Source organism: Dipodomys ordii, unplaced genomic scaffold (assembly GCF_000151885.1).
Source record: "Dipodomys ordii isolate 6190 unplaced genomic scaffold, Dord_2.0 Scaffold54, whole genome shotgun sequence".
Taxonomy (NCBI): domain Eukaryota; kingdom Metazoa; phylum Chordata; class Mammalia; order Rodentia; family Heteromyidae; genus Dipodomys; species Dipodomys ordii.
Window position 1 is genome coordinate 3,813,740 of NW_012267270.1, and position 11,392 is coordinate 3,825,131.

Sequence of the window (11,392 nt, forward strand, 5' to 3'; positions counted from 1 at the left end):
CTTCCTACCCATTGCCAGAATTTCTACATGATTATGTTTGCACTCCACCCTTTTCCCATAGTCTTTCATGATACCTTTGAATACAAACCCAGCCAAGAAAACATCTGAAAATCATACAGATGGGGATAGGGAAAGGAATCTCAGGTGCTGTATGGCAGAACGCAGGAAGGACGCTCCATGGTGAAGTTCAGAGTAGGCGAAGTACCAGGACTAAGGCCAGAATGCCCCATACCAAATTCAACTTTTCTTTGTCCTTCCCTTCTCCAACCGCAGGGCAGTATCAGTGACATCACCCGTACCCCAATATGGCTCCCTTCAGGGTCCCGGCCCCAGAACTCATTTGAACCCACTTTCTGAAAGACCTACTAGAATACACACAAGTAACAGTCCACTCCCCATTCTTCAGAAAAGTCAAACCCCAGCCAGAACCTCCTTGCTGGAGCACTGGGTTTTTTTCCTAAACTGGGGAAAAGTGAGGGAAAACAGTCAAACATAAGCAAAAGAAAACAGGTAATATTTACTGCATTTTGGTGTGATCAATTCGAGGCTCAGAAAGTCCAACCATTCATTTGGTCTGGACTCTACAATCCTAAAGATGGCATGCTGACAGCCCACCAATGGAGCTACACCCCACTGGACAGCAAGCAGGGAAATCATTCTAATTCCCACATGCAGACCCCTTTCCACACCGACCCTGGGTTCTCAGGCCCGCTTCCTTTTAAGCTGTCATGTTTCCTGGATGTCAAACTGGCTCATCTGACACTGAGTGCAATCAAGACAATGACAACCAGGTTTCCAAACTGCAAATCGCCCCAAGTTTTATTTGTAGTCCATACAAAAGAGAAAAAAAATTAAGGTTTTCTAACACCACCTACTTGGGGAGATGGGGAATTGGGACTGTATCACACACCACAAGCTAGAACATCAGTGGTGAGCAGGAATTTGGACACATGCCAACTGACTGTCCCAATAGAATCTCAGTCTCCAACAGTCTACAGAGGGGCACAGGAGCAGTCAAGGTCCCCAGGACTGCTGGCACAGCTTGGCGCATAGGAAATGGTTGAATTAACCCACTCTTGGCCTCCCTCATATCTGAAAGAAAAAGGCGCCGCCAACCTCAGCTGCAGGTTGCTTCCCCATCCAGACGACCTTAAATACCGCGCATAAAAATAAAAGGGAGCCAGGAAAAAATAAAAACATATGAGACAGACTCCCATTCCGGGGAGATGGGATGCAGGGTAGAGGGGAAACCGCAGGTCTATAGCCACTAGCAAGATGTGCTGCTGAGGCAAAGGAACAAAGTAGATTACTGCCAAATATGTAAAAGGATCATCTCCTGGGGAAGGTCCACATAATAGAGGGAGGGGATAAAAAATTGCAACCAGGAGAGGTATGGGCCAGAGTGGTTAAAACCTGGGTCTGCACCCTACCTATCTCTCCTCTCCCTCCCTCCCTGTGGTGCCCCATCCCCAGGATGGCCCTACATGCGGCGCTGGTAGCCAGAGTGCATCTGAGCTGCCCGCAGGTAATCATTATAGGAGCCCGAATAGCGTGCGTAATCGGAATGGGCATCGGGCAGGCGACGGTAATCCAGCGAGGACTTTGTCGGCGAGCGGCGGAACGAAAGCTGCGACTCTGATAAACGGCGGTAATCAGAGAGCTCGGCTAAACGCCGGTCGGAACCATACCTAGTCGAGAGAAGAAGACAGTTGGTGAATGAGACAGTCGAGGGGAGGGCTCCAGGCATGGGGGAGATGCCAACCAATGGGGACAGGGAGGGTGTGATCAGATTGGTCTCCAACAGTTTTGTTTCCTTTGGTCAGAAGGCTCATCATCCTACCCAGGCCACAAAAATCAAGCCTGGATTCAAGTCACTGGGAAACCAAGTCCTCCACTGAAGCCCTCCCCTTCCAAACTGGCCATAGTACATTTTTGGCCTCCATTCCCAAACCACAAACTACCCCACCCTTGGGCCCTAAACAGAAAGGCCTTGATTGTTTATCAACAGAACGGCGAACAAAAGCAAGGTCTCCAAATTCTCAGAGTGGACGCATCTCATGAACTTGCCTTCAGCCAGTGAGTTCCAAAAGGGACTATTCCTTCACACCCAGCCCACCATGTCAGGACAACCAGATAAAAGGCTTATGGATCCTTCAGACAGTAGGAAAAGCCACAAGAGTGACTCCAATGGCACTTGAGCTAGTCTAGACTGGTGATGCCTTTCTTGAAAGGGCTGACTAGCTTAGCTGGTACCACCCCAGGCTGAGCACTATGCTCCAACCTGCACCCTAGTGGCCAGGAAAGTTCACAGACACCAAACCCCTTGGCTTCTGGACAAACCACCAAGGGAGGGGCCAATGGCGCCAGTTTCCCTCCCATGCCAACCTCAGCCCCTTGCCCTATGCCCCAGCTGGGGGCAAAGGCGGGGGGGCATACAGTACCTTTTCGACATGGCGACAGCCTTTTTGTAGGGATCGTCGTAGCTGGCCCGGGGTGGGGAGAGGCGGGTACGCTCATAGGGCGGCGGGGTGCTGTTGGCGTTGGCAACGGCCCCCTGGGACATGGACAGGTAGGCTGCAGACGGCTGACCTGCCCCATCGTAGGCACTGCCAGGCTGGCCACGGTAGGAGGCAGCAGCCTGGGGATGCTGCTGCGCAGCATAGGAAGCAGCCAGTGAGGCTGACGACTGAGTGCGGTAAGGAGCTGCCAAGGTGGCAGAAGGCTGGGCCCCATAGGCAGCTGCGGCGCCATAGGAGCCAGTGGCTGCAGCAGCCGACTGAGCCCCATAGGAGCCTGACAGGCCCATAGATGCTTGAGCCCCGTAACTATTCAGCTGGGTCTGAACCACCGGCTGGGCCCCATATGAGCCAGCCATTGGGGTAGTGGCTTGTGCAGCATAGGCAGCTGGCTGGCTGGCATAGGCTGCAGCTGTGGCTGGCTGTGCCACATAAGCAGCAGGCTGAGAAGAGTAGGAAGCAGCCTGCTGTGCAGCATATGGGGCAGACTGGGCATTGTACGAGGCCGAGGGCTGGGCATTGTAAGAAGCTGCCTGGGCTCCATAAGCTAGTGAGGAGGCTGCAGACTGGGCCCCGTAGGAGGCTGCCTGAGCCCCATAGGAGCCGAGGGAAGAAGCTGCTCCCTGGGTGTTGTAGGAGGAAGCAGCCGCACGAACCCCATAGGAAGAGGCAGCTTGGGCGCCGTAAGAGGATGGCTGGTTACCATAGGAGGCAAGGGAGGAGCCCTGAGCCCCGTAGGAGTTGAGTGAAGAAGCTGCAGCCGCCTGCCCCCCATAGGAGGAAAGGGCAGAGGCAGAGGGCTGGGCTCCACCATACGGGCCAAGTGAGGAAGCTGCGGCAGACTGGGAACTGGGGCTAGCCAGCTGGCCCCTGTATGGGGCCCCAAGGGAGACAGAGGGCTGAGCGCGGTAAGAGGCTGCCTGGGCTGTCATGGGCTGAGTCCGATAACCAACACCCAAAGAGGCAGAAGGCTGGGCCCTATAAGCAGCTCCCAGCGACACTGAGGGTTGGGCCCGGTAGGTGGCTGGCTGGGCGGTCAAAGGAGCCACATAAGAGGCTCGGGGAGGTGAACGGCGCAGGGGGCTGCGGTCGCGACCAAAGAAAGGTGGTGTGGGTTGACGGGCTTGCCCATCAAATCCACCCGTGCTGTTGCCAAAAGCCTGCTGGTAGTCGAAGGTGGCAGAGAAGCCACCAGTTCCAGGGAATGCCGTATCCCCAGCCCCTGGTTTCTTGGTCTTGTCCCCAGTCTGGACAGCCAGGCCAGGCCCCTTCTTCTGACCCTTGGTTGAGAGTTCCACGTTGATGCGCTTGCCCTTCACTTCTTTGCCGTTGAGCTGCGCGATGGCGGCTTTGGCATCTGCTTCCTTCTCCATGTGAACAAACGCGTAGTCTGATAAAGCAGCAGACAGAGGGTTAGCAATTAGGGGGGCAGGGCATGCTACCTGATGGGTCCCAAACTGGACACACAACAGCACCCAGCTGTTGCCAGCTACTTCCAGCCTCCAAACCCTCCTCTCCAGGAGTATGTTATAAAATGTAGCTCCCATAAAACAGAGCTACTGAAAATCCCAAACAGTCACCTTCAACTATGGCCTTTTCCCCATTCTTCCCTTTCCCCTACCACCTCATCCAACATCCTTGTGAGAGAAGAGCAAAGATGAACTGCAACACAGCATAAAAATCTTCTCAGCTCCTGTAAGCATAAACCAGCAAACCATATGCAGAAAGCATTCCTGAACCACTCAATTATTCAGTGTTCTGAACCCAAGCTCACCAAATAACTACTCATTTTGAGACTTAAAACACTAGAAATGATCACTCACATTCAAACATTGAAAATGACCACTCACTGGAAATGACCATTCACAATGATCCACCTCTCAGCCTAGGCAAGAGCCAGTCTACAGTGAGCAAATGAGTGGACAGTTCACCAAATTCCTCTTCCCCTTTTTCACATTACTTCCCTTTTTTTTTTCTTTTTCCAAAGCACTTCCATGCACAGAACCTTTTGGACCTTATAATAAGGTCGCAGGACAAATGATCATCATCCTCACTCTACAGGTTAGCAAACACACGAGTTTTTATGCAGCTTTGCTCCAAAAATCACTACATTAATGTAGGAACCAGAGGGCCTATTCTACATCCCTTTGCTTCATCACTGAGAAGCCCATGTATAAAGCAAGACTGTAGTACAACTAAAACCTGTAAGTTTAGGTGAAATGCTAGATTCTATGTATACGTGGTGTCAACGAGGTACAGGAATGGAAAATAAGCCCTGTGTCTCAAGCCATATTACATCCTTCATCAACTCTTTACTCTTAAGCTTCTGTTCATTAAGCAAACTGTTTACAAACAAGACCTGGTTGCTCAGCTACAATGCAAGAAGCTGGAACTGCAGTTAGCAAGCTAATTCATTCAAGACCTCAATGAGTGTGGGAGACCATCTGAGTGTCAAAGCTCTACCTAAAACCGGGCGCTGGTGGCTCACGCCTGTAATCCTAGCTACTCAGGAGGTTGAGATCTGAGGATCGCGGTTCAAAGCCAGCCCAGGCAGGAGAGACCATGAGACTCCTAGCTCCAATAAACCACCAGAAAACCGGAAGTGGCGCTGTAGCTCAAGTGGTAGAGCACTCGTCTTGAGCTGAAGAGCTGAAGGACAGCGCCCAGGCCCAGAGTTCAAGCCCCATGACCAACAAAAAGCTCTACCTAACTACTACTACATAGGAGAAAACTTTATGAACCAAAATGATACAAGCAAAATCTGAAGAACAATGATAGAAAGCTAGTAAGGCTTTGCATATAACCACATTTTGGACCTGTAGCTACTTTTAAGAAGGAATACAGGTGCCAAGATCCAAGCTCTCTGTTGTGTAAGTTAAGAAATGAAAAGATGCCAGAAACTGGTGACTCAGGTCTGTAATCCAAGCTACTTGAAGGCTGAGATCAGAGAATCAGCCTAAAGCCAACCATGACAAACAAATCTAAGAGATTCTCATCTCCAATAAATCAGAAGCGGAGGGCTGGGAAGGTGGCTCAGTGGTAGAGCGCTTGCCTTACATGCTCGAGGCCCTGAGTTCGATTCCTCAGCACCACATAAGCAAAAAGAAAAAAAAAGCCAGAAGTGGCGCTGTGGCTCAAGTGGTAGAGCACTAGCCTTGAGCTGAAGAGCTGAGGGACAGTGCTCAAGCCCAGAATTCAGGCCCCATGACCGGACCCAAAAAAAAAAAAAAAAAAAGAAGGCAAGCCGGGCGCTGGTGGCTCACGCCTGTAATCCTAGCTACTCAGGAGGCTGAGATCTGAGGATCACGGTTCAAAGCCAGCCCAGGCAGGAGAGACCGTGAGACTCCTATCTCCAATAAACCACCAGAAAACCGGAAGTGGCCTTGTAGCTCAAGTGGTAGAGCGCTCGCCTTGAGCTGAAGAGCTGAGGGACAGCGCCCAGGCCCAGAGTTCAAGCCCCACAACCGACAAAAAAAATAAATAAATAAATAAATAAAAAACCTACACAAGTGGTGGCTTACACTTACAATCTTATAATCTTAATTATTATTGTGGTTCAAGGCCAGTCAGGCAAAAAGTGCTAGAGACCCCATCAATCAATAGCTGGACAAAGTAGTATATGCCTATCAACCCAAATAAGCAGTAAGCAGGATTATGGTCCAGGCTAGACTAGGTATAAAAGCCAGACTATTTCTCAAAAAAAGCCAAAGCAGATAACCAAAGCAGAGCTGGGGTACAGTTCAAGTGACAAGAGCCCAAGGTCCGGAGTTAAAATCCTAATACACATACACACTCAGAAGCAATTTTCAGACTATCCTATTTAGGCAGGATTTGCTACTTAACACATACTTTATCATTCCCATTCCCCAGAATATAAGCTCTAAAACTGCATATTGCCAAATGAAAGTGACACTTTAATAAACAAATACTGTTAAGTCTCAATCTTATGAAACTTAGCAACCTCACTCATCACACCAAGGGGCAGAGTACATAATGACAAAGGTGTAAGTGCAGATCAGTGATGGATCTGTCCTTTACAGACCAGAGGTACAACTTTTTTTTTCCCCCAAGAGACCCTAGCAGGAAAAAAAGTAACTGATAAGAAAACACGTAAGACATCTAGCACAGGACCTCATCATAGAAAATATTTAATAAATTACGTTTTACTTGTACAGAAAAATCACCCAAGAGCAGTTCCTTCCACTTCTCTTCTCAGAAACATTTCCCAACGACATGTCTAAGTACAGTAGCATTTGCTGAGTGGATGATGCTGAGATGTGACCCTATATATGTTGAGACTAGTGCAAGGAGGTAAAACATAAAGAAGGCAGGCGCTGGTAGGTCACGCCTGTAGCCCTAGCTACTGAAGAGGCTGAGGTCTGACAACTGCAATTCCAAGCCAGCCCAGGCAGGAAAATCCATGAGACTCCTATCTCCAAGTAACCACCAAAACAACAACAACAAAAAACCCACCTGTGGAGCTGGAGCTGTGGCTAGCCTTCAGAGGAGAAAATAAACAAACAACAAAAACTACCTAGACATGCGTAAGTGGGGCATACTTATACTCAACAGCACTTGGGAGGTTGAGGCAGGAGATGAGTTTGGGATACCTAGAAAGTTCCAGGCCAACTGAGTGAGACCTGTCTCAAAGTACAAAAACAGAAAAAAACAGTGGCAGGAACCATAGTGGATGTCTAAAACCTCAGCATTTAAGCAATGGAGGCTAGAGGATCTCAAGTTTCAACCCAGCCTGTACTACAAAATGACATCATCTCAAAAACCAAAACCAAATATAGAGGTAATTCATTGGCTCTTCCCTGCACTTAGCTCCATACTTACTTTTCAATAAGCTTACAGTAATATGTTCTTTATACTTATCACCTAAAGGCTCTTAAGTATAAACTGAGATGCTACTGGAACCATCCAAGTATTATCTAGACTTGGTAGAGTGGTATAAATAGTAAAAGATAAGCGGTAAAAGGTATCACAAATGTGTATGGAAGTAGTAAAATGTTCTTTGCTGGGAGCATGGTTCATTTTTCCAAAGATATGGTTGGAATAGTAGTTGGAGGGGATTACTTCTCTAACAGGGAAAGATTTACATCTCTACACTAATAAGCAGCTGAACCACTGTACGAAACCACTAGGAGAGAGTCTTCACCGGAATAAGGCACCTGCCTGAGTTCTTTCCTGTAATCTCTTGTTCCATTGGTACCTGCAAGCCCTAGCTACAAAGCAAAGAAAAAGAGAAAAATAAAAAGGGGGGGAGAGGAGAAAAGGCAAATTAAGCAAAAGCTCATACCTGAAATCCTAAGAATCAGGAAGCTGAGACTGGGAAGATCACTGTTCAGAGCCAGCCCAGGCAAAAAATTTACAAGATCCTCATCTCTCAATCAATAAGGGAAAGCAAATACTGGACATGGTGGTATCCACCTAATCCTAGCTAAGTGGGAAAAGTAAATAGAGGATGGCAAAGCAGGCTAGCCTATTCAAAAAATAAAGGAAAAGGGCTGGGAAAGAGTTTAAATGGTAGAGCAAGGCCTAAGAACAAAGCCTTGAGTATGAACCCCAGTACTGCCAAAAACTAAAAATCTTGCAACGTTGTTCACCCAAAACTAAGAATCTAACACTTTAAAAAATTTTGCACAATTCCCTTGTCTTTAAGGTAGAAATAAAACACCCCAGAAACAAGCCCAAGCAAAAACTCGCTCAAAGCACACATAACCTAAGTTGAAAAACATTTATTTCATCAGAGAGAAAAGGAGTGACCCAGCTCTACTGGTCTAGCCTTTGGGCCAAAAAGAAATGCTGGAGCAGTGACTTTCACACAGGGTCATTCCCAAACCCAATACCCACAGGTGGCAAGAGGCAGGGAGGAGACAGCACAGGCCCCACCAGTTTCAGCATACAAGGTCTGCTGGGAGAACACAACATGGATGGAAGCTACAGGTACTGAAAGACAGAAAGAACAGGAAAATGGGCAGGAGAAAAGAAAAAAAGATGATCTGAACTTAGCAAGGTAAATTAAGGTCCACGGTTCCTGAGGGACTGAATGCACAGAGCCGAGAACGTCCCGGAGTTGGGGTACCACGAAGGGTGTATTCTCATGCACAACTGCAGCTCGGAATTTCAGCCCACACACATCCCACCTGAAAGAGAGCACAATACAGGGGCTTTACAGCAAAGCTCACAAGGGCTTTCCCACTTAAAGTCAAAGAACATCTTTACAAAGTCTGACCATTTGACAGTCCTTTACCCTTCCCCCTAGCATCATAACCTCTAAAAACAGTAAGAGTCTGAAGGCCAGAGAATCATCAAGAAAACTAAACAATCTCAGATAAAGGCCTTTCTCCCAATTAAAAGAGAATCTTCTTTCACTAGAGCAGGCAAAATCATTCCATTGTTCTTGATGTTAACAAATGCATTCCCCATACAATGTAGTTCCATATCACAAACTGTCATCAGAGAACAGGGAAAAGGAAAAGGTTCCAATGTGCTCTCCAGAGTAAAAAGTCATCAGCATGTTTCAATCTGGGAGTAACTGCCAAGGTCCAAGTTAAAAACCATTCAAGATCTAGACAAAAAGAACATCAACTGAGCAAGGATGTTCCAAGACCTGACAACATCTCACTCTGCCTTAGGAAAGAAGCTAATTTTTAAAACAAAGCACTAAAGGATATCTCACACTACATGAAGTCACTGAGCTTCTGTTCCAGCCCAATCAGTGATTTCCCAGAAAATGAACTCCAGCAATTATTTCCTATGCAATGGTCCTAATTGAAAAGATGACACAATAACACTTACTACAGGATTAAGGACCAATACTCTGGAGTATGTTCAGAATTACCCCTAAATAATCTCAAAAACCTATGGTCCAAAGCTGGCAAGCTTCAAAAGAGAATCCATTCAAGTAGAACCAAATAAATTGTAAGGCTTAAAATGGGTGGCTGAGTTTCAGCCAAAGGACTTAAGATAGAGCTGGTGGCTCAAGAACATTAATGTCCAAACTAATGGGAAGATAAAGGGAGAAATATGCTTATGGCAAAGCTCCCAACCCTGGTTTCAACATTACCAAAGAGTAAAATAGGTGTGAGTGTATGCTTGGATTGTCATATGGAGTTAAGTGGAGGATGTCAAACCCAACACTATAGGGACAAAAAAACCCAAGAGGCTATTCTGGGACAGAGTCAAAGATATAGTGGGCACTCTTTTCAGGAAATAATTTTAGAGTGAAAGCCCACTTTCCTGAACTGCATAAGATATGTTTTATACTTTTCTCTACCTTATCATCAAGTTCTATATTATACATAAGGGCTGAATGCCAAAAATACATTTCAAGATTAGGATGATGGCATTTTGGTATTCTCTATAGTAACTAGGGCTAGAGCAGGGATGAGCAAGTTAACTGGAGATATTGATTTTTTTTTAGTTATCTTATCAGACCTTTCACAAAGCACACAGGAATCTTTAGACTTGTAAAATTGCACACCTGGAAAAGTTTACAAAGGCTGAGAAACAGTACACCTGGCCCTGAATGTCTGGGTCCCAGGATCAGCTCAATTATTGCACAAAGGTGTGACCCAGACATCAACAGCACACCATTCTTTGTTATTATTCCAGGAAAAAATAGAAACAGAATTGACTCCAAGAGTGCTGGAAAAACAGCCATGAGGGCCAAGGACATTTATTTACTTACTTTGCAGTTAAACAATTCAGGACATATCCCTAAACTCTTACCTATGCTGGGAACCTCACCTTAACCCAGCAAAAGGAAGCAAGCAGAGCAGCCTAATGGCTAGGCTGCAGGAGGGATGGCAAAACCAGAACAGAGGACACCCCATAGCTCTCACCTCCAGCTTTAAAAGGCTGAGTACCGGGCCCGATCTGCATACTGCTCTCGCTCATACCGGGCCATGTTGTACAGGGAATTCCGCGCGGCTGCAGAAGCTTGGGACAACTCACTGTCATGCCCGTAACCGTAGCCCTCTCCAACAGAAGGGACTGGGGCTGAAGCGCGACGCAGGGGGCTCCGATCCCGCCCGTAATATGAAGTGGAAGCTGCATTAACAGCAGCAGCAGCTGCTGCTGCAGCGGCAGCTGCAGCTCCTGAAGTCGGCAACAGATGTCTATCGTAAGGATTGAGAGAGGTGGAGGTGAGGTGACTGGCCATGGCTGTGTTCTGGACTTGTGGCAGCTGGGACAGGGTCTGCTCTGTGTAATTATATGCAGAGGCAGCTGCAGCTGCCACTGCCTCATAGGACTGGGCAGCACGGCAGCGCTTGTAGTAGGCATCGAGCGCTCCGTACGCGTTGTTGTAATACAATGAATCCCCATAGCTCATGGTGTAAGGCGTACGCACTGCTCCATATTGCTCATTATATTGCTCGGTCAAGTCTGCCACGCGGCCCAAACGATCTATCGGACACTCTTTGGACCAGTGCCCCTCTTTCCCGCACCGATAGCAGCCGCTCTGGTCTCCCATCCCGGGCGCAGTCCTAAGCCGGCTGGTGGACAACTGCACGTGCATTCGTTTGCCTTGAAGAAACAGACGCAAGAAGGGTTGCTATCACTCTCAGTCATAGCCCAAGCCCCTGCCCAAACACTGGTCATAGCAATGGCTTTCCCTAGACGTCTACTCCAATAAATGACTCATCACTGTCAAAAAGATTTTTTTTTAAAAAGCCCAACATAGAAATTCAATAATGATGGCCTGATTTCAGGTAGTGATCAAGTAGCTTAAGAAATGCTGCATCTCTAACACTAGCTTACTGTTCAAGAAACTACTAGCTTAAACAAGAAAGATCTCATCCACCCATTGCAACAATGAGATGTACAAGTTGTTATGTCAAAAAACGAACTTTACAACTTTGGGGGGG

The 11,392-nt window shown here is 47.4% G+C and overlaps 1 protein-coding gene across 4 annotated transcripts in view; it reads right to left on the reverse strand.

The window, feature by feature from the left end:
* Positions 1–792: 792 nt before the first annotated feature.
* Positions 793–11,392, reverse strand: part of LOC105989192 (RNA-binding protein 14) — a 40,108-nt gene continuing 29,508 nt past the window's right edge. For 2 of the 4 annotated variants that reach the window (XM_013021065.1, XM_013021066.1), the window contains exons 3-4: positions 10,367–11,051; positions 8,242–8,665 (exon numbers count right to left, since the gene is read on the reverse strand). In XM_013021065.1, the coding sequence (XP_012876519.1) occupies positions 10,375–11,051 (677 nt within the window). In that variant the 3' untranslated portion in view covers positions 8,242–8,665; positions 10,367–10,374. Of the gene's footprint in view, positions 1,689–2,441; positions 3,907–8,241; positions 8,666–10,366; positions 11,052–11,392 lie in introns of those variants that run through there. The other 2 variants (XM_013021064.1, XM_013021067.1) reach the window with 2 other exon arrangements.